Genomic DNA, 24,286 nt, shown 5'->3' with positions numbered 1-24,286 from the left:
AAAGATTTCGGACTTCAGTAAAATCGGTTTATTTTGGAGAGAAATTAAAATTTTCGAATAAAATAAAAGGGAAGCATTAGTTGGAATAACATGCCGGAACTTCGTTCCAACTAGCGTAAAAATACTGTAACGATGTATCAGCCACACCACATCCCTGGATGTGTGTACTTTTCAAAAGGTAATGGAACTACAAACGTAAAGTTAATAATTATAGAAATTTCATATCACTATGTAGTTTTTCAACCATCACACAGCATGGAAAAACATGTATTTTTTTTAAATATTTTTTCGAAGAATAAAAAAAAAAAAACTTTTTCAATTTATGTTAGGAACGTATCTAATTAGAGCTCAATGTCAAATACTTCATTCATAAGCTGTAAAAAAAAAAAAAAAAAAAAAAAAAAAAAAAAAACTAACACAATACAAAGTGAATGCAAAGTTAATAAAAGTTCAATTCTCTGTTTTCAATACGGTAAAATAACTTTTCCCGTAAGGTTAAGCAGTCATATTTTAGCTTCTTTTTCATTCCTTAGTAAGAGAAACTCGAAGGAAAGAAAGCAAACCGTAAAAAAGAATTTCTTCAGAAAGCCCGGAAGGCATTCCAATTACTGAAAACTCTTTTCTCCTCTACCGAATAAAAATATTATTTGTTGAACAGCAGTCAAGATCATTCCGATACAACTTCCTTTTTTCCCGTTGTTAGCCATCAAAAGTAGAGAACGAAAACATTTTTTTATTTTTTGGACTTGCGTTTTTATTTCAACAGAATGAGGAATCTCTGCGATAAATTATGATGCTTCCAAAACTCAATACTGTATGACAACAAAAAAATCTTTGCAGTAGTACGGCTTGTTTCGTTTGAAGTTAAGAAAAAACAAATGATTAGTAAAATAATAAGCTTTTATTACACCAATGTGTAACAAGTTTTAACCGTAACGCACTTGATTCACAAACGATTCCACACCAATTTAAACATACATTGGACATACAATGGGGTCGTTTCCAAAATTTTAAAAGTATTTTTTTCTGAAAGAGCATGCTTAAAAACATAGAATCTGATTATTTTTTAAATAATTTGTTTAAGTTTAATATTTTTAAAAAAAATACTTAAATCGGTGAACTTTCATCGTTAAACGCTTTTGCGGATGACATCACAAATGATGAAATGCCATTCAGTGTTGCCATTTTCACGGTCCAAAATATTAAATTCGCATCTTTACTCACGTGTATTGGCAACGGTATGGTTGATAGCAAGCGTCGGGCGCAATTGTAATTCGCTTCTTGATTATCATAACGTGGAAATGCGGTAGAAAGATACGCCATTGTGCATCATTTGTGACGTGATCAAGACCAAGCCTTGTTTGAAGAATCGGACATTTTAAAAAATTAATTAAAATATGACTGTTGGGAAAATGAAAGTATTTTCTAGGTCCATTGTTATTATTATTTTTTTTGCTTATTCTATCAATTTCAGTGACTAACAGTAGTACTTTTGGCTGAAGGAAACAACCCCATTGTACATAGATAAAAATGTTTAATGAATTTTATTTTTCGAATTTTTGGCTACATGTCACCTTTGATTTGCAGAGTAAAAAAAAGGATCAAACTAAATGTACAGATCCGTTATCATACTGAATATGAAATTGAATCGTTTTTATTAGAAAGTTATTTTTACTTTATTATAAAGGTCTGATTTTAAATGCTTTAACAGTTATTGCTAGGTTATTTATCTTTCAATCAACTTTAATTAAAGTGAGTGTTAATCAAGCATGTATAGAACAGTAAATTACTTAAGTTCACTACTTTCCTAGCTATGGGAGGCTAATTTGCAAGGCCTTGCACGCAAGCCATGTGTTAAGATGGCTGTGCCTCTGAAACCACCAAAGTTATGCGTAACTTTGTTGAAATCAAGGTTCTCTTCAAAATAAAATTTTGATTCTTCAGAGAATTAACAGAACTTCCCAGTTTCTTATGGCTTAGTCTCATAAAATGAAGTTACGTGACAACCAGGAGCCTCCGATTGGGAGGTCATGGGGGAAGTCGATGGGACTTTCCAAAAATTTCTTCATTCGGCAAATTTTGTCGGACGATTTTGTTGGCAAATTCGGTCATATATTGCAATTTGCACAAGCCCGAATATTCATTTTAATCCGATGTACTTTTATGCATCCGTATTTCATCATTCGGCAAAATTTGGAGTTCCATTCGACGAAGACAACCCAAAAATGTAAGTTAGGGGAGTCCCAAGTAGCGACTTCCACTTTCTACCTCATTGAATAACTTATAGTTTATTAAGTAATGGATTAATAGATGAGCCAGATAAGCTTAGCTTTAAAACAAAATAAAACAGAAAAAATCTAAGATTTTAATCTTAAATACACAATTGAAAAAAAACTAATAGCAGACAAGATGGTGATCATACAAATCAGTATCAAGTTATTTTTTACATTTAACTTCAAAGGAATGTTTAAATCAAATTATATCTCTCCCTTTATAACAGAAAGTTCTGCAGCAATTTAACAAAAACAAAGTTCAGATATTTTAATTAGTTCACAGATTAGCGCGAGAAATATTCCCTTTCGTGTTAAGTTCAATGAATGCAAAAAAGAAAAAAAATGTCGTCTGAAGTTTCGGTTCCAAATTAATAAGGCGTTATCTGGAAACGCTCTGCCGAGGAAGAGCGGATCTATATATTTATGAGGGAAAGTCGGGACACAAGCTGTTCAAGTTTTTATCGCTAATTTAAGTGCGGATGTGTAAAAGTTCGTCCTTTGTAAAGCGGGAAATTAATGATAATTTTTAATTTTCAATTTTCTAGCAGTTTAAAAGTTTCCATTTCAGTTTCAGAATAAAGTGAAAAACTGGTGGAACGAAATGTTGCGTGAAAGTTGAAATTAATTCGCTATGCTTATTTCCATTTGGGAGAAAAAATATTCATTAGTTTTTAAATAAAACGTTATCTATTGTGTGAAATAAAAATGGAAATACAACTCTTAAAATTCAGTAAATGATTCAAGCAGTGTTTTTGTTTCGTTGATTTCGGAAACATTTCACTGAAATTAAAAATAAGTTTTATGTAAATCATTAAATAGGATTATTTTTCAACACATTGATACATAGGGGTTGTTTAGGTTGATTATTATTTTTATACGGCAAAAATTTGCCTTACATTTATAATATGCTTAGTTATGTTGCAGTGGTCAGATGTAGTCTTTTTCTCATACTGAATTTAGAACCATTTTTCAAGACTATGAAAAACAAAAACTTAGGAACAAAATCAAAAACATTTCCCAATATTTATAATAAACATTTTAGTAAAAATACCTGTAAATATGTTAAAGAGCTTTATTCCAGTATTAAACCATTTAAGTTTTTGTGGGTTATCTTTTAAGTATCCAATGCTGAAATAGTCACTGTAGAAAAAACTCGCAAAATTAGCTTATAGGAATTTTCTGATTGAATTTGTCATGAGAAAAACATAATTACTTATTCAGCATTCAGACTGCTAAAACCAACTTATATTTGTAATTTAAAATCACATTAAAAATATTTGCTCTTTTTTTACAAAAAAAAAGGTTATCTCTATTATTTGTTTAGTCATTAAAATGTTTTCCGAGAATTTGTTCAAGTTGTAAATTGAATTTTAAATTCGCACGTTTCGATTGTGAGATGATTGACATGAGCACATTATCACTACAAAATTGGTTTCAGTGAAAATTTTACTTTAAGCAATGCTAGTGAGTGTCAAAAACTATCTGAAAAACTATACATTTTATTATAGCTAAATATAGTATAGAATTAACATATGTTCGGTATTAGTCTGAACCATTGAGAAGAGATAAAATGGAAGGAGTGGAGACTTTCTTAAGGTGAACCACAGACCCCTAAGTCACATGATAGATTTCAAAGCAAAGCATTGGAAGAAATCAGGTTTCTTTCGCTAGTTTCACGCAAAACGTGTCCACCATTCGTCGTTGTCGAGTCACGTGACTTGGTGTCGTAGCCTCAGCTTTTGCTAAACCAATGATTGGACTAGCTCCCTCCATTTATATTCCTGCTCTAAGGTCTGAACAGTCTTGAACAACTTTTGGGTTTACAAATATGACCGGAGTCTGAGATTGCTATGACCGGCAAGGAATTCTTGTTTAATATTTTGAACCTTTATGTTGAACTAAAATTTCTAGGATTGTTTAGGAGAGAGTATACAAGTTAGTAATGAAATCTCAAAATATTCCATCAATATGTTGTATTCGATGAACGTACATTGATACACTACGCAGTTCAAGACAAAATGCTAGACTGCATTTAAGTTCTGATAAAGTACTGAAGTACCAGATTCGATACAACTAAAAAGTAAGTAACTTTTTAAGGTGTTCCAAAAAAACTCTTACTTGGTGTATCAATATCTCTGAAATAACTAAGTTTCTTCAGATTATTTTCTCCAATGATGTCTTTTCCAATTATGGGCAATATTTGGCCTGCAGAAAAAGGTAGTCCTGCTTACTGCATTTGATAAATGTTAAAATTAATTCAGAACTTTCGAGTTGCGAGAGTTTTTATAACATGAAAGAAAGTATGCTTTTTTTCGCAAAAGTCATGAATTGAAAAGTGCAACTGAGTGACCCAACATATATTTTTGAGTGTGTGATATTTCAAAAGAAAGAAAAAAGAAAAGGTTAAGGCTTATATGTCGTATGTAGTCCCAATTCAGTCTTTAAAAACTAGGAAAATTAACACAAGCTGTGAAAAATTGATACAAAGTAATAACGAATACAGCCTAAATACTATGTCCAGGGTTGGATTTAAAAAAAAACAACAACAAAAGACGCTAGCTAGCACATTATAATGAATTCAAAGCATGTATGCCCATTAGGGTGTCCCAAGATATAATGGCGAAAAAAAAATTGTGAAATCGAATACGCATACCCTCCAAATTTTTTCCATTTCACCTCAGAAGCATGAGAAAAAAGTTTCATTGCAATAAAATAACGGGAACCCGTGCCGACTTGAGATCAAAGTTGGACCTGAAATCCTGTACGGCGTCTACAGTGGAAAGATTGCTAACTGCATAATTCCTTACTACACGCGACATCAATTTATTTAGAGCAGATATTTACAACAATATTAGACTAAAAGACACATTACTGCACATATTTTTAATTCAATGTTTGCTTTTTGCAGTCAGGATAGAGCTTCCGCTGCTCTTGAACTCAACGTAACACAGATTGTTTTTGTTCCTCATTAGCTGTTAGCAAACCATGAAAGTCCTGCATCATTTTTACAGCTCTTTCAGCTGCATCGTTTACTGCTCTAAGCATTGAGACAGTCTTTTTCACATCAAGGAATGAAATATTATTGACCATACCATAAAAGCTGGATGACTTTTTGTAGAGCAGCTTTTGAGATAATTGGGTCCACATTTTCGTACACTTTTATCAAAAAGCACAAGTCTGTTGGGTGCTTTGACTGCCAAAATGCATTGAAGCCATGGTTTCACGTATATTGTCACCACAAACAAGCAGACATCAAACAATGCTTCATTTTCCTTCGTATCTAATTTTAGTTGTGAACTAAATAAAATAGTAATAGTTTTAGGGAGTAAATCGCTTCGAGCCATCCATCGAGCTTTGTGCATGGCTCCCGGTGGTCTTATTTTAAATTCATTTTCTGTATCTCCACCTAAAAATATGATAGGCAGTTTTTTCAACTCTTGATAGTCATATTACTAAGTTTAGCACGGTAAAAGTCAAGTAAATTTTCCAAGTTAGGGTACAGTTCGAAACAACTCCGCAGCTCCTCCATACCACTGTATTTTAGTGCGATAGATCAGTACATATATATGAAGGCGGCAAGCAAAGGAAAGCATTTCTGTATCAAATTTTTGCTCAAGAATAGCGCAAGAACCACTTAAAGGACCTGTTCTGGAAGCTGTAGTACACAACAGAGAGTTTTAACTTTATCTTCGAGATTCCGATCTAAAACTGCCTTTCAAACAGCCTTTGTTTGTTCTTTTCCTGTGGAATTATCCAGTTTAGACTCAGCAATGAGTTGTTTGTCACATCCTTATGAAATAACTATAGATAAGCGATATTCTTTTGATTTTTTAGCACTCAAAGCAGGCAACAGTTTCATATCCCAAGGTAAATTCACAACAGATGGTACCTCGTACTGAAAACCAATTTTTCTTCTTTCCTCGTGATCCTTCCGCTTTTCGGTTCGAATTCTTTGAATTGAAGATTTACCTATGGGACATTCATCAATGTTACACCCAAGTGCGTCAATAGTAGCTTCAAGAATAATCTCGTATACTTGGACACCTGTCCAATGCAGCAACTGACTTTGGAGTAATAAAATCGCTCCTCATTACATATTTACTTGTTCCAGGTTCTGATAATACTTGTTCCAGGTTCTGGAATACTTGTTCCAGGTTCTGATATATTTGTTCCAGGTTCTAATATACTTGCTCCAGGTTCAGATAATCTTGTTCCAGGTACTGATTTATATGTTTCAGGGAAATTTTCTGAATTAACATTTTCACTAGAGCTCGAAGAGGAATCTTCTTGTACATGCTCATACAATTCCCAGGATGTTGAAGTGGAATCGTATTTGATGCGCCTGTTTTCTTCTTTGACAGCTGAAAGTCGATCCCTTTCCTCTTAGTCGGCAAGTTTTTTTTATCTACTCCACCTAAAGTGACCACGTCGGCTGGGCTCTCTTTGGAGTTGCAAGAAAATCCCATCTTCCTCTATTTTGATTAACTGAAGTGCATAAGCATGTGCAATATTGAATAAATTGTTTAAATTAGTCTAAAATTCTTGTTGGCGCTGCCTCAATACTACTTGCAGTTTCTTTGCATTTTTTCTTTTAAGTCTCTCTAAATTTGATTTAGATTTTTAAGTTTATTCACATAATTTGGCAACGATTTGGTGGGAATGCGTGCCTTTTCCCAAAAGATGATGCATTGCCAAATAGCGAGATTTGCACTTTCACTGATGGTTAAATTTTACTTCTCGAGTGTTATAAAACAAAACAGACAGAACTTGTCCGTTAGAGGGAAGTTTGCAAACCCGTAGTTTGGTGTTTTACGACTTCTATTAAAAATATCTATTTTTTCAAACTTTGCAATTCCACTGCCATGTTTCGTTCCCTATGGAAGGACTACACTGCGCTCGCTGACCGGAATGTATTCGTACTAACATGTTTGACGGTTTGCAAATTGCTACGGATAAGTCCCTCCCCCCTCCCCCAACATATGTTTTTCTGTTTTCATTTGTTTTCTGTGCACTATTTACAGTTGTTTTGAGCTTCGCAAAGTATCGCGTCGCCAGCATTCGCTTGCTTATGAATACGCGTGCTATTTACACGTTTAGGACTTTAGGCGCAAGTCGGCACGGGTTACTCTGCTTCAAATTGCATGAAACTTTTTTTACAACGGTTTTGATATAAAAGGAAAAAAATAAGAGGGTATGCATTTGAAGGAAACGACTTTCATTTTTTTGGGACACCCTAATGCCCATTGTCCAACCAGCGTTTGACAAGGGTGCCACATTTGGCTCGGAACCAGAAAGTGTTATAGTCGCAGTTATGAGAGCAATGAGTTTAGGTGGTATTTATGATACGTTGTCAAACTTTCACCTACTGAGGATCTCTTTTTCTCCATTACTAAAAGTAGGGAAGTCATTTAAAGCTCACTAGGAAAATTGCTTTCCTAAAAGCACTCTGTATCAAAAAAATCGTGCAAGGGGACGTCTACAAAGGATGTCACTCTTTAATAGGATTGCCAGACGTCCCGGTCTTCAGGGAAAATCCTGGTGTCCCGGCCGATTTACTTCAGGTCCCGGAAAAAGATAATTGTTATTAGATGACTAAAAAAGTCTGAGAAATATGAACTGTAAAGAATTTTTTCGATAATTACTTTGTAATATATTTGAAATATAGACTTATAAAATTAATATCGAATCAGATTGTTAGGATTTTTGCAAAAGTATTAAAACCTAAAAAGACTTTTCAAAAAAGTCCTAGCGAATGAAAAATACATGTAAATATTGTTCAAGTTTTTATTCCTTATTCAAAGTATTTCTTCTTACTAAAGTAACTAATAAATATTAACGTGTAAAAAATAAAATGTTTAAATTTATCTGCTGTGTTATTTATTATTACCCCTGTTTAGACTCATAATTAGTATTTATTCATAGCCTTGAGAATGAACAACCCTCTGAAATACGCTAAGAACCAGTCAGGGGTGTGTTCCCTTAAGGGGTGTTCGTGATCCGAAATGGGCTGACAACACATTTTAAAGCTGAAAAATTGTTTTTTAAAGAAGAAAACTTTTAAAATGTTTCTTTTTAATAATTTATGCTTGCATGTTGCAAAATTTTTTACGGGGGGGGGGGGGGGGGGGGGGGGGGGTTCGAACTCCTCATAGTTTCTGAAAATTTCACGCTGTCTTCAGAAAATTTTACTTGAGTCCACTATCACCTCCTGGTTTCCTTTTGAATACTAGAGGCCGGGAAGAGGGGGGGGGGGGTATTCCGGTGTTCCGGTTGGACATTTCAAAAATCTGGCAAGCCTACTCTTTAAGGAGGCGGGGTCGGGTCGTGAAATTGTGACAGTTTGTGTCAAGGTGGAGGGAGGGGGTCGTAAGATGTGTGAACATCATGCGTTCTTATGGAAATAGTGTAACGTGTAACAAGGGGAGGGGATTAGGTACAGTGTGACATTTTATAACAAAGGGGGTAGAGGGGGTCAAATATAATGTAAAAAGTGTGACATCATTTATGGACAGCTCCTAGTGATCTACAGCAAGCGTAAAACAGTCCGTGAATCCGTAAGTCCCGTGAGTCTGTTAAAAACAGAAAAATATGAGACGTAATTCTTTTACCATGATAAGTAGAATTTCATATCTATATATCAAGTACAGTACGCCCCACATAAGGCAGGGCCGGCAGACAAGATGCAAGCCCCTAGAACTGTATATGTAAAGCTTTCAACGCCACTTTTCGTGAAGGTTAGTACTCATTACAAATGGCATTCTGTGTATAAATAAGCAATGAAAATCGGTAATATAGCATGGGGAAATACAATCGAGTGTTTCCATTTACACCTAGTCTGTAGGGTAAATGGAAACGCGTTGGAACAAGAGGAAACATTCTTTTGCGTTAAAAAAAAAGGACAAAGTAAACTTTTTCCCACCCAGTTACTTCCAAACAGTTTTGGATACAATGCAAAAAGTTTTGCGCCTCAATTCATTCACACGAAAGAAAAAGATCTAAAGCTGAAACATCGAAATAATGTTTCTCTTTACTCCAACTGTGGTAGTGAAAAGCAAAGGGATGTAAGTGGACTTTTTAATGTTTTGGCGTTTAAAGTTTAGATCCTAGGTAGGCTTTCATTGATTTTTTCTCTAAATAATACTGTATAGCAGAACCCATCAAAGCTGCTAATATCATATCTTATCCTATAACAGAGGAAGGTTCGTCTACCATTTGTACCGGTTATCTCAAAATTTTTAATTTCTGCACTCACATCCCTTGAGTTTCTCACTGCCTCAACTGGCCTGAAACAATATTTCCTACAAGGCAAGACTATGTAAGCTTAAAACATTCGACAAAAGCGAATTAGCCGTTTTAATGTGGTCGTTTGTAATTCTTAACTTTTCGGCAAAAATCCTTTAATATTCTCATATCACATGACTTATAACTTATAGTAAGCACTTTAATCTTTTATGTGTTACATCTTTACTAATAATAAAGCTGAAAGTCTCTCTGTTTGGATATCAGGAGGATGTCTGGATGTCCGGAGGATGTCTGGATTTCTGTGACGCGCATAGCACCTAGACCGTTCAGCTGATTTTCATGAAATTTGGCACAAAGTTAGTTTATAGCATGGGGGTGTGCACCTTGAAGCGATTTTTCGAAAATTCGATGTGGTTCTTTTTCTATTCCAACAAAGCTATCATAAGGTGGACGAGTAAATTACGAAACTATCATAAATTGAAACCGTAACATGGGCATAAGCCATTTGGCGAGATACGAAATTATCATAACGTGGAACCGTAACATGGGTACAAGCCAATTGGTGAGAAAATTCACCATACATTATTTGTAAATTAGACCTTTTAATTTTTCTATAACGGGCAAAGCCGTGCGGGTACCACTAGTACCATATAAAGTGCTTATCATGTGGATTAAACATGTAATATTAAAGTTTTTCGCATTAAAGCTTTTATCATGTAACATTAAAATGTTTAATTTACAATGAATGTTACCAACCATTACACCGCAAGCATTCCTGCCTCTATATGATCGATGGATGTTTCAAATATCTTCCTATGTTAACTTATCAAAATAGAGAAGTTCATGTGTCTATTAAATGCTTATTGTCCTGTGTACTTGATGTGACGCCATAATTTTTTCTTTCTCGAAAACAACTGTTCGTAGAGAGGCAGATCTTTGGGAATTTTTTATGTTGTCCCAGAGAAAAATATGCAATTTAAAGAAAAAAAAAGAAAATACTTGCATATTAAATTTTGCAGCACTTTATTCTTTAAAGTGCTACACCTTATGGAATATTAAATACTGTTTAAAAACAACCAAATTAAAATTAATCATTGTAATCAAAGTTTAATAACCCTTTGCATTTAACGACAAAAAAAAATATTTGGCAAGGTTTGATATTTATTTGATGATGACTGATGATATTAATTACCAGTTATCAGACTAAAATAGCAAAAAATATCTCGAATAAATTGTAATTTAACTATATTTTAAGCAACTTGGGTTTGTATTTGTATGTAAAGCAAGATTCTTTATTGTATTTAACGCAACGTTCTTTATTTATAAAAAAATACCATGATTATCAAATCATACACAAGGAGAAGAATCAATTATTCATTTATACTCAATTGCATATACGCATAAACCGAATTAGCCATAACTGTATGAATTGTTTTTGATTTTGGGAATGATTTATTTTAAATTTACAATTATACTTAAAGTAGTTAAATGTACCCTGTTAAATAGAAATGCATTTATGTTTCCTCAAAATAATTAAACATTTTCTATTTTAAACGGGCGTAAAATTCAAATATTACTGTGTTAAAAATTTTGCTTCAAATATTCGGTATTCCGAAAAAGATCGTATTCGGTGCATTCCTTATTAATGTCGTGCTGTCATGCAGTGGCTCATAATCAGAACTTTTACAGTTTTAAACCACGATTACAGGTTATTGTTACCCTTTTTATCTACGCCTATTACGTACAGTGTACTTATACGAGAATAGTAAACTATTTCAAACTTATCATATACTGCTCTTATTCCTTTGAATTTTCCTTTCAGTTTTTTTTTTCTTTTCCTAACAAACCAATGTCTTTAGCTCTTTTAGGTTGCGACCACATAAGACAAATTTCAAAATAAAATATTAAAAAAAAATAAATAAATAAAATCTAAAGAATTTTCCATCAGCATGATTCGCACTAAAAAGTATGAGATAAAATAAGTATTTAATTTCTTGATTATAATGCTCAACAATTACAGCTCATCTTAATATACTTATATTTACGTTAATGCTAAAGCAGCCAGTAAAGTTAAAATTAACAATTTGATAGAAGAAACAGGCCTTATATTGTTTAGTACGAACAGCTTTTACTATACCGCCTATTTCTTCTATCAAATTTTTAATTTAACCTTTACTGGCTGCTTTAGCATTAACGTAAATATATTATGAACTGAAATTTTTGAGCATTATAATCAAGAAATCAATTACTTATTTTCTTGGCTGCTTTAGCATTAACGTAAATATAAGTATATTAAGATGAACTGTAGTTTTTGAGCATTATAATCAAGAAATTAAATACTTATTTTATTTCATACTTTTCAGTGCGAATCAAGCTGATAAAAGTGTCTTTAGATTTTAAATTTTTTAAATATTTTATTTCAAAGTTTTTCGTTTTATTATTTAAAACGAAAAAACTTTTGTACGAAAAAGCATAAACTTGTTAGCTTATATAATAATTTAATGGCCAAAATCCACAGCACACTCTCCTTTCTTCCGCTGGCCACCCCCAATATCTTCGTCTCTCGCCCTGTTACCACACGTCCCTTCCAAAATTCCGTTCTAAACGTCTTTACAGCGGAGCGGCCTGACGCATTGTGCCGTTAGAACACGAGGAATCTCACATAAGTGAAAATATTTATTTTAATGGCTTACATTTAGCTTACATAATAACTTAACTGCCAGAACCCACAAATGTATGCTTGCTTAGGTTTAGCCTTGAAACTTATGTGCGAAATTTATTAACAAAACTTTAGTTTTATGATTACAATAATTTCATTATTTCTGGCAATAACTGAAAAGCGGAGGTGTGTTACGTTTCACCGTGCTAATTTTAACCCGGCAATCGGAAAAAAAGTGTGAAAATTATGACGGAGAAAGCAAGCACAGAAAAAGTCTTTAATAACTTAAAACTGGACCAGAAGCAGTCTAAGATCTTTAAAATAACTTAGTACATAAAGAATTTAATTCCATGATTACAGAAGAAGAAAAAAACCCTCAATAATATCGTTCATTCTTTTCTCCATTAATGGTTCAACTTGCTGAACATTTTCACCATTATTATCAAATTAAAAGAACAACCATAAATGAAAACTCCTTTTCTCTTTGATGTTCTTTCTCCATTTCCCCGAAGAAATATGGCGTAAAATCGAAAATAGCCATTAATTTTTCGTCTAACAAAGTATAAAATTTTAAGCAAACATTCTTAACCAGCAAAAACTCCTCCTGAGCGTATCTTTCTGAACTTATAAATATATAGTTCATCTTAGAGTCAACAGAGCGAAAAGGGTAACGCCTGATTAATTTCCAAACGAAACTCTAGACGGCAAATTTTTTCCCCTCTTACACTAAAGTCGCTAAAAGAAATTCACAAAATTAAACGCGCCAATATATGAGCTAATTAAAATATTTTCCTCTTCGATTTCTTTCAAGTTCTCGCAGTCGCATTTCTCATTTTCCGTCCATTGAAACGAATGATCATAAGATTCATTGGGGCATTTTTAAATTGTTTAATCTTGAACGAAGTTCTAAATACTTGTTTGAATATTGATTAGCATAAATACTTTTCGTTATTGATGACGACGTTGCTACTTTTATTTGCTAGTTTTGAGAGAATGAGATTTTACTTATTTATTTTCTTCATTATGTTTTTGGCCCGCGTTACTTTCATAAAGTCTTTCATGACTTGAATTGAATATAATACATAAAGCATTCTGTTATAATGTTACACTCTAGTTTGCTTTAGTTAACTTTAAATTATTAATTTAAGTTTGTTAACTTATAATTTATATTATGTTATAATTTACATTAACTTATGATTAAACTCCCTATTATCCTCGGGGCGGATTATTTGTAAGTCAACCAACAGTCAGGAAAATGTATTTTCGCAGTAAAAAGCAAATTCCAATAGCTGTTTTTTTTTTTTTTTTTTGACGAAAAATTGTACATTTAACTCAGTTGTTTTCGCTTTATTTATTTCTTGTACATTTTTCATTGTACGTACACTTGTTCTTTATTGATGTTAAGTTCTGTTGTGCAAAAATATAAACATTTTTACTGTTGTTTGAAGAAAGTGTAATGCATCAATACAGAAAATATAGCTAAGGTTTTTGAGGAAGGACAATTTTTACTTTGTGTCCCTCATTTTAGCCTTTTCGCGGTTTATCCGCGGCTTTTATTGTCCACGGCACTTTAAACACCCAATGGGGTCGTTTCCAAAATTCTAAAAGTATTTTTTTCTGAAAGAGCATGCTTAAAAACATTGGATCTGACCATTTTTTAAATAATTCGTTTAAGTTTGATATTTTAAAAAAAATTCTTAAATCGGCGCGCTTTCAATGTTTATGCTTTTGTCCGGCGACATCACAAATGATGAAATGCCATTCTGTGTGGCCATTAACTGTGCAAACTATTTAATTCGCTTCTTTACTCACGTGTGCTGGCAAACGATATGGTTGATAGCAAGCGTAGAGCGCAATTTTAATTCGCTGCTTGATTATCATAGCGTGGAAACGCGGTACAAAGATGAGCCAAAAAGCATCATTTGTGACGTCATCAAGACCACGTCTTGTTTCAAAAATCGGACATTTAAAAAAAAAATAAGTAAAAAATAACTATCGGAGGAAATGAAAGTATTTTCTGGCTCTATGTTATTTTTTTTCTTTTGCTTATTCTATACATTTCAGTGACAAAAAGTACTACTTTTGACTGAAGGAAACAACCCCATTCCGTAGATAATCATGAGTTCACTGTTATTTGCATGTTTAACTTATAACTTATATCATATTTTATATTTCTATTTTCAACTAAAAGCAGTTAATGTTCGTTTAAAGAAACATTTCAGTGTATAAGAAACATATTGAGAATTAAAAATGGCTTTGCATGGTAATTAAAAATGTATCTACACGAAAAAAAAACCTTCATAAAGAAATTACTCTATGCCTAGTTCCGCGAGAGTATAGAGCACAGCTATCCTTTCGAAATTGCTGCCAATTTAAAATTTATATCATTTCAATTCATACAACACTGCCCGAAAGAAAACCTTCATACTCCTTAAATGTTGAAAACGTGACGGAAAAGTTTTTTTTCAGTCTTAAATATTTTTAAATAAAAAAATCAATAAATGAATAAAATAAAATAAACACTAAAGTAAACTAATGGTAGTACCTTCAGAAAATGTCTTAACACACATATTGAATGTCGTTATTTTTAATAATAATAATAACTTTGCTGCATGTTCCGTAAACCCCCAGAGGCATTGAATCGTGAAATTGCTGAAGAACGGGAAAAAATGCAAATTGACCGGCTCAGTCGATCTTCAGTGTGTTCATAATATGTCTGATATATTTATATAGCGTGATTTAGTTTTAACATAACAGACATCCTACACATTAGATATCTTTAAAAAAATAAATCACGAAGAAATGACTCATTTTATCGGCGATTTGAGGCGCTGATGGTGTGTTTATAAAACTTGTGATAAACGGATTTGTCCGATTAAATGTGGTAGGAGTTGTCGACTGAACTTGACCGCTGAGAAACAGCTGCTCAGCGAAATTTATTTTAATCATGATTTTTGAGGATGGATGCGAGTCTGTGGTTAACTGTTTAAATATTTTCTCAATATCTGTAGCATAATTATTAAAGAAAAATGCACTGTGCAGGGCTCCCAGCAAATTATTAGTTTTTCCCTATTTGAAAAGGGACTTAAATACTTAAAAAAGGGATCAAATGAGGACCTTAATCTTAACTGTATGAGTAACAATTAAGGGTGCATCGAGTAATCGTTGATAAGCAGACTATCTAAAATCGGCCAATTTCGGACAATTAATTGACTGATTTTTTAAAATTAAAATTACTTTTGCTTAGAACAAGTAGCTATGCTAAATGAATTTCATCTGATTAATCAGCTTAAATTATTTTATTTATTAAAATTACTTCGGCTTAGGACAAGAAACTTATGCTGAATTAGTTTAACCAATCGTTTTGAACTCGATCTGCCGTGCTTCCTGTTGATTTTAAATTTACAAACTATCATTTTAGGTTTCAGGGCTATGATAGAGGGACCTTCTGTAGGCTTTGCCTTCTACGGCAGTGGGTAGCGGTATGAAAAAAAGCTTTTCTTTTTTCTCTAGAAACAATGTACATGGATAAAATAATTTTCAGTGGAAAATTCAAAATAAAATTGAAATTTTAAAGGAAAAGACAAATAATCAGATTTAAAAAACAAAACAAAACAAAGAAAAACGGGACTTTTAGGTGCTTGAAACTGAAAAAGGAATTGTTGGGAGTAGGACCAGTTGGGAGCCCTGTATGGTTTTAAGATTCGCAGTATGCTGTTTTTTACTTTCTTTATAATTTACTTAAAAGAAGTTTTTGTTAGAAATGTTCAAAGAACTTTTTTTTGTTTTTTTGAACTTACAAATGACTCGTAATAGTTCTGGTGTTTTTTTTTCTGCTTAACAGATGATAAACAGCATTAGCTCGAAGTTTTTACCAATAGCAGTGCAAAATCAAATAATATTTCGGACTGATAGAACATAAATGTCTATCAGTCATCAGTCTATCATAATCTATATTTATCTTTAAAATCCGGCATCTTTTGTTTATTGTTACATGGCGTAGAAAATTTCGAATATATCAATATTTGAAATCGGGTCCATCAGTTGTGCTCATTCTGTCCGAGACGGACACACACTATAGAGTTATAAGGAAGGGGAGGGGGTGTCATGCTGAAAAAAAAATGGAGTTTTGGGTACAAAATTTTTTTGACACAGTTCAATAAAAAGTACCAAATCTACGAAGAATAAGGGCCCTAGTATGACCCAAACTTTTAAAATTAATACCAGAAGCAATGGCAAATATTGCAGTCGCCCGTACAAGTGAGTTCGATCGTAGAGACACGTCATAAAAATTTCACAATTCAGAAGACGTTCCGGACTTTTTAGTATTCATTATTAATTCAGACAAAAAAAACTAAGTAGGAAACATCACATTAGAGATGCACCGAATATTCGGTTGATATTAGGTATACTGCAAATTTGACAGACAAACCGAATATTCGGTTCGGCCGAACACTTAAATATTCTGCAACCGAATAGTAAACAATTTTAAATGTTTGAAAGTTGGTGAAAAATAAAATTTCTTACATAATGAATGAAAGTTACTATATATTATCATAGTGGAAAATTAATTCAAATTGTTTCTTACTAATTTATTACATTCAAAGTAATTTCAACGTGAGAGAGAGCAATAACATGTTAAACTTAAATATTGCTGCTTTTTAATTTTTATAAAGTTTTATGATGCAATACTATAACCTTATTATTACAAACTCAAATAAATGTAACACAGTAACCAGAAAAATAAAACTCAATGATAAGTAGTGATAAATATATGGTCAATTTATTTCTACTTAACATTAACTGCTAATCTTTACTAATAATAAAGCTCAAAGTCTCTCTGTCTGGATATCGGAATCTCTTTCTGGATCTCTGTAACGCGCACACCGTTCGGCCGATTTTCATGAAATTAGACACAAAATTAGTTTATAGCATGCGGGTGTGCACCTCGAAGCGATTTTTCAAAAATTCGATTTTGTTCTTTTTGTATTACAATTTTAATAACATTTTACCCAGGAAATTATCATAACGTGGAAGAGAAAATTATGAAATTATCATGACGCGGAACCGTAACATTTGCGAGCCATTTAACATAGCAAATTGGCGAGAAATTCATCATCCATTAATTGTAAATATTAGGCGAACCATATGACCTTTTAATTTTCTACTAAGGGCAAAGCCGTGCGGGTAGCGCTAGTTCTTCATATAAAATGTGCTGCTTAGGAAAAATTAAATAATTCAGATTTTAAATTTTGCAGTATTTCAATTTCTAAAAAGATTGAGAATTTTTTTTTGAGGAAATCTATATCGGTTGCAATACGTGGCTACTAATGAATTCCATAATTTGTACACTAAAGCACTGAAAAAATTCAGCTGCATTTTATACACAAAATCGTTGAAATTCTTAACTACAAGGTATACTGACAGGTAGAAATCGTTTTCAGTAATTACCAAGCAGACAACTTCATTTTTCCCATTGTTCATACTGAACCCTCATCAAAATTGAATCCCCATTATTCCCCATTTGTGAATCCCCATTGTTCAACACATCACAAATTTTTGGGAAAAGTTCGCTTTTTCTTCATTTTGTGAAAAATTCATTACGATGTCCATCATCTCCTCCCCCTCCCTCCCCGAAATGCTATTTGGATTATGACTATAGTGTTGTTGTGCCCTGCCACAAAGCCTTTGATTTTAACTTGTTAGTCTCAAACACTTACAAGTTCGAAAACCATGTTTATACCATATAAAATATTGTTTAAATTACAACCTAATTAAAATGAACCATTGTGGTTAACGTTTAATAATCTTTTGCACTTAACTGACAGCAAAAATATCTGACAATTTCATTCCTCAATTTCAACGGTAAAATTATTCCTCAGTTACTGAAGAGACTAAAATAGCAGAAAGTCACGTGAATAATTTGTAAGTTATAATGACATTTTAAGCTATTTTGGTTTGTATTTGTGTGTAAGGTAAATACATGCAAGATCCCTTATTATAACGTAACAAGTTATTACCATGACTATTATTTTGTAAATTCTTTACCAGGAAAGAAATTAATTAACCATTTTCTATTTTAAATTGGCATAAAATCCAAACATTGCAGTTAAAAAATGTTAACCTAATATTCGGAACTCTGCCAAAAATTCGGTTTGAACTTTAACCGAATATTCTGTATTCGGCAATATATAGCATTCGGTACATCTCTACATCACATCATAGTTTTTTTTTGCCCGTATTGTAATGTTCGAGGCAAAATCACTTTTAACGAAGTATTGCGTAAATGCGCAAAACCTTGATTTTTTCCAGCGCTATTTTTTTGAGTTGTGTCACTTTCGTTGTCTGGGTGTGATATCGTTTTAACGTAATTTCTCTAAATTATATCACGAAGTTCGAAAATAAAATATCTTAAACTTATAATTCACTGCAACAAAAAAAAAAAAAAAAAAGAATAAAAAATATGCTAATGTATTAAGTGAATTAAAATATTCCTTTAAAATAGAGCTGTTATTGAAGTAGGTAATGCAGATAACAAAACACAACACTTAGTTTCAATGATGCAGAATATGTTATAAACGAAGTTTTAGAGCAAGCACTGAAAATCTTGGTGCCATACCGACATAGAGCTAAGCATTCTTGAATCCTGATTGGAAAAATACAGAACTTGAGAAAGGTTATTTCTTTAATTGAAAAAAATTAAAAATAGAATCAAGTACATAAATACAGAATTATTTTAAGTATTTGGTTCGAAGACGTTTTAATTTATGATAAACCGATTTAGTACTTTCAAAATGGTTTTATTGATAACTATTTTAACAGGAATGACATTTTAATATAAAGTTAATAGGCTTTCAAGCAAAAAAAAAAATGCTTTCAGAATTTTTTTTCCTTTGCTATTTACGTAAACAGAATCACGAATATCACAAAAACATAATTATGTGGAAACATGAGGATAAAGTGAAATGGTAAAAAAATTTACTCTGCATAAAATTCTGCTTTTTTCGCATTACATTTACAAGTTATTTACAAGTAGTGTTCTGAGAAGTAACCTCTCTCAACTATTTAACTTTACCTCAATTCCGTTATTAACTTCAAATTATACCGCATTTTTTAAGTATGTTTCCCTCTTAAATCACGAGTTTTTCTTCAGAAAAACTCGTGAACATGATTTTTTTTTTTGCCAGGAAATGAATGTTTCAGTACAATGGAACTAAGTGATTAACATTTATGTTATTGAACAATACTACTAAAGAGGTAAGTAAAGTTAAGAGTTAAGATAAACATTTGAATTTATACAATATATTTTTATAATTTGCTATTACTAAGCGTGATTTACGGAAACTATCTTAAACTAGATTCATTTTTATAATGTTTTGATTGACTATTACATAGAAAATGCATATTTAAAAAATATAAGCGTTTCTTGCTCATAAAATTTAGCATTTATATCAAACAAAATGAAACAAAAGTCTGAATGTTTTCAAAATGTTTCTCAGTGATTATTTGCACGGTATAACTAATTCGTGTGATAGTATAACTAATTCGAATTCTCTCAGGCAGAATCCTCGAAATTTTAAGCTCAAAATAAGTAATTACTTCATTAGTTCTTAAACTTATTTCTTACATTCTATCGGTTTCGAAAACAAACCCTGAAAAACTTACAACGTTAAGTAGACTGGAAATATGCTTCTGAAATTTTTGTTACGCATCGCTAAAAATGTTTAAGTGTATTCCGACCAAGTACAACAACATACAGGAGACGCTCTTTAATCCGAACCGATTGGGGGCAGGGGGAGGGGTGTCGGAATATCAAATGGATCGGATTTCAAAACATATTACGGCTTCCACATGTCCTGTATGTAACAACTAGAACCTTGAAAAAATGGGTCATTAGTGTTACAGAAAAGAGGGAAATGTTTTGCAGTGTAAAATATTATACATTTAATTAATAGTAAAGATAGAATTTTAACAGTATCACAGTAGAAAAATTAAACATCGAATACAGAAAAGTACCATACTTTGTGCATAATTTGCTAATCAGAATAAAAGATTTTAATTCGTGCGCATGTATTTCATCTCGGCGACGTTGGGATTATTGGACGTTCGGACTACGGGAGTTTGGATTAAAGAGGCTCAACTGCAATAATATGTTGACATTTACTAATCCCTAGAGGATTGGAAGATAAAGCACTATTAGTACTTTTCAAAAAAATTGATTAACTTCAGTGCTTAGATAGTAATTTTTCAATCTGTTTATATAATCTAATTTTCATTAAATTTATTACAGCAATGCACCCGTATTTGTGGTTACGCGGTATAAATCTTATCAACATCAGTCCGCGGCGATGCTATGAAAAAAGAGGTAACGTGCTTCATCGGTTTGCGTGTTTCAAGTTTATTTGGTTTTTTCCTTCAGCTTATCTTAGAAACTCTCCCGGAAGGCAGCTTTCCCTAAATGCGTAATGCATCGAAAAAGATAATCAATGAACTTCATCTGTGTGTGGCTGAAGCATATTCCTATGAAAATCTTGAGTGTCGACATCAGTGGCGTTTGTAGCACAGGTGTCAATCCCCCCCCCCCGAAAAAAAAAACGTTGTAAGTAAATATAAACATAAACTTAGTACAATTTTCTGAAAAAGAAAAAAAAAAAAACTTATTTTTATTTTTGCTGTGTAACGTGAGATCGAATTCAAAGACAAGTATAAATTACGAATGCATCATATGTAAAATTCATTATAGGCTCATATGTAACATGTAACCGCCTTTTTACCATAATACTGTACTCTATTTTCGTTGAAGTTTGATAGATTTAATATGATTTAAGATGTATTGGGGGAAACTATTAGAATTAAAGTATTTTTTTTTTTTTATAAAATCTTAAAATCCCCTTTTTGTGTTACCCTCTGCGGATCGCAACACTTACCGCCCCTCTCCATGTAACGCTACTGATAAAACAGAAAACGAAAAACACTAACCAATTTCCAAGCTAAGAGATCTGAATCGCTTTTAAATTATTAACTGAAAAATCAGCAACACGAATTTTTTAATATTAACTATTACGTAAATGAAAGTACGAAGTATTGATAGTTAACATTCAATATTTTTAACTATTCGAAAGAGCTCTAAAAATATGATGAGCATCTGTCTTTTTTATTCTTTTTCTTTTAGAAATACGTTAATTGATAGAATGAATTATAGAATAAAATCATTTATAGAATGTCGTAAACACTAAGTGCAGTTTTTTAAAAAGATAATGGTGTATTTTTATATACTCTGTTAGTAATATTTTCATTAAGTGAAATTAAACCTAACTTTTTTATATTTTCTTATGCTGTTTGATTTTTAATAATTGTTAAAATATTGAATTTTGAAATTTCTACATCAAAACGTGTGTTTTGAAAACGTTGAAATGTTTATTTATAAAGACTGCATGAATTTCAAAGTAATGTTTAATCCTGCAGGTTTTAGGCATTTTGGAGCAAGACTTTTTTTTTGTCAAAAGTTTACGTTTGTATACATAATTGAAGGGCTCAAGGCAAGAATGTGATATGCCACATAATATGAACTTTTCAGTTGCAATATTTTGAGGAATGTTATAGTATTGAATTTAGAAATTTCTACATCAAAACGTGTTTTGAAATCGTCGATATGTTCATTTATGAAATTTTTCAACGGTATTATACATTCTATATTATGCAATATAAAACCAGATATGTTTTTCTCCAAATGACATGGACCATTGTCATGTTTATTTCAGATCGAAAAGTCTCTCCTTGTGGCTTGTCACACTTCTACCCCGAGCCCTTCAATTAAATATGAATAAGGATCGCATAATTGCTAAAAATTTCAGAATTATTAAAAATGATATTGCAAAAACTATATATTATTTTAATTAAATTCTAAGTATATGTTTATGAATATAGATTTAGAATTTAATCTATTCTAAATATGCAATTTGACATTCACGGCTGTCGTTTAAATTCAATTTAAATTCATTTCCAAATGTTTAAACATACGTTTTTCTTTTTGTAAAATTTTCTGTTGAAATTTTTTTCTCTCTGAAAACAATCCGTCTATTTTATTGTTTCCCTTCTTTTTTTTGACAACTGGATCAGGTGGAAAACTTACCTTCGAATAAATAGAAGACATTCATTCACTCAGATGCCTCGCTCCACACTTTCAATGTTTTGAAAATCGTGTCCTAATTGATTCACGAAACCATCTTCTCGCCAATATTGGCGGCTGCATCCTAGGCGAATCAAACTTCACATCGCATTGTATAAATAATTTGCCGTTGCCAAATGCACTGGCTAAATTACCGATAAGAAATGACTCCGGATTAAATTTCTCAGCACGAGCAACTTGCTCAGCAGTAGGGATATTTTTGAGGCCATGGATGCCTTTCCTTTCAGTTTAATTCCATGGGATAGGTCACGTGATACGGAATCTTCCGCCATCTAGCGGCTGAAGGAAAAGGGGATGCCGGCGTCGCCGAACATCCAATGGGAATGTTCCGAACGATTGGTTTTGGTTTATATAGAAGCGATTTTTTGGAAAGAAAGGGGATTTTCCCGCGGATGCAACTCCGTAAATTTACTTTTGCTCCACTAAGTTTCAGTTGTAGTTCTAAATCAAGTTTCTGAAGATATTGTTAAGATAGCTTCTATTTATTTTGTTGTGTTTTCTTTCCGGTGTGGTTTCACGGTGCGCCTTAAATGTTTTCTTGTTTTTGTGTTCCGGACCGGTATAAGGAATTCGTTTTCATTCTGTAATCTCCCCGTTAGACGTGAAATCGCTTCAAATTTTCGAAGAGAATTCGATTTAGCAAAACAAATATTTTATAAGGAAAAAACAAATCAAATCTTGTGTTCTTTTTTGGCTCAGAAAATAAGTTTTAGGTCGATCTTTGGTGCGGCAAATAAAAAGAATTACTACTTGCCTGAAATTCAGGTTCGTCATTTAGGGGGTCAGGACAGAGAACTTGCCTCCTCTTCCTCCCACGAATTTCAAAAATATATGTACCTTTAAATGTTGGTATGATTTTTTTTTTCATGAGCTTAATTTTTTTCAAAAAGAAAAAAAAAAGCTGGAGCCTTATGTTCTTCGGAACTTATACTCATATGCAATTTGTATGAAGTTAATCTGAATTGTGACCATAAAAATAGACAAAATTGTAAAAAAAAAAGAAAAACAAAAGAAACTTAAATGCGTTAGATACGTTTTCTCACTTTTGATAATTTTCAGTGCCGGAGCATTTGATTTTATATTATATCCAACTGCAAGAAAGTTTCAAGCCTACAATCGGGGAATTATACTATGACAAATTCGTGTTATTTTGATTGTATTTTGCATTCAAGTAGTTTTTAACTTGGTATCTTCGCATCAGAAAAAAAATAACTGAAAAAAAGTGTTTGTACGTGGGGATGCTGTATATAAACTTCAATTTGTGTGAATTTGGTTTTAAGAATTTTGAGTTTCTACATAGCCACGTTTTCCCCACGTGAACTTCAACACTAGTTCTTTTGTAATCAGATGTGAAATTTATCACGAAGTCTTAATCTAAAAAGAAAAAAAAAACAATTATTGATTGTTATCCCTACTTCATGAAATAATACGTTTTTCACTAAGTACTCAATTTTCAACTATGAAGTTTATCATTAACCTTACAGTAAAGTGACAAAAGTGGGATTTTTATGTGAATGTTGTGAAGAAATCCTACAAGGGTCTCAGTCGCGTGACGGTCACAAAACAACGTCACTGTAAGGTCTATCAACAGCTCGCAGCAATTTACGAAATCAGTTTTGGCAACGTCACAAAGTGACATTATGAAGACATCACTGCAACGTCACAAAGTGACGTTGTAGTGATGTCTTCATAATCGGTGTCAACAATCGATATCACAAAGCGACCGTCACAAGCTAAGCACGTGAAGTTAAGTGAAAACTTCTATGATACATCACAATTCTGCCACTTTGTGACTGCGACCGATGCAATAACTTGCAGTGAGGTACGTCGTTGTAGCTTTACTGTGATATGTACGGCTAATAGGCTAAGTTTTAGTTACAAAGAGCGAAACTCATCACTAGTGCAGCCAGAATTTAACCTTCC

The 24,286-nt window shown here is 32.5% G+C and overlaps 1 protein-coding gene across 1 annotated transcript in view; it reads right to left on the bottom strand.

The window, feature by feature from the left end:
* Positions 1-22,541, bottom strand: part of LOC129220875 (chondroitin sulfate N-acetylgalactosaminyltransferase 2-like) — a 47,407-nt gene extending 24,866 nt beyond the window's left edge. The window contains exon 1 of the mRNA XM_054855308.1: positions 22,307-22,541. Coding sequence (XP_054711283.1) covers positions 22,307-22,327 — 21 coding nt within the window. The 5' untranslated portion in view covers positions 22,328-22,541. The remainder of the gene's footprint in view (positions 1-22,306) is intronic.
* Positions 22,542-24,286: the final 1,745 nt, after the last annotated feature.

This window comes from Uloborus diversus, chromosome 4 (genome assembly GCF_026930045.1).
Source record: "Uloborus diversus isolate 005 chromosome 4, Udiv.v.3.1, whole genome shotgun sequence".
NCBI lineage: Eukaryota > Metazoa > Arthropoda > Arachnida > Araneae > Uloboridae > Uloborus > Uloborus diversus.
This window is presented reverse-complemented; position numbering and strand designations above follow the sequence as displayed.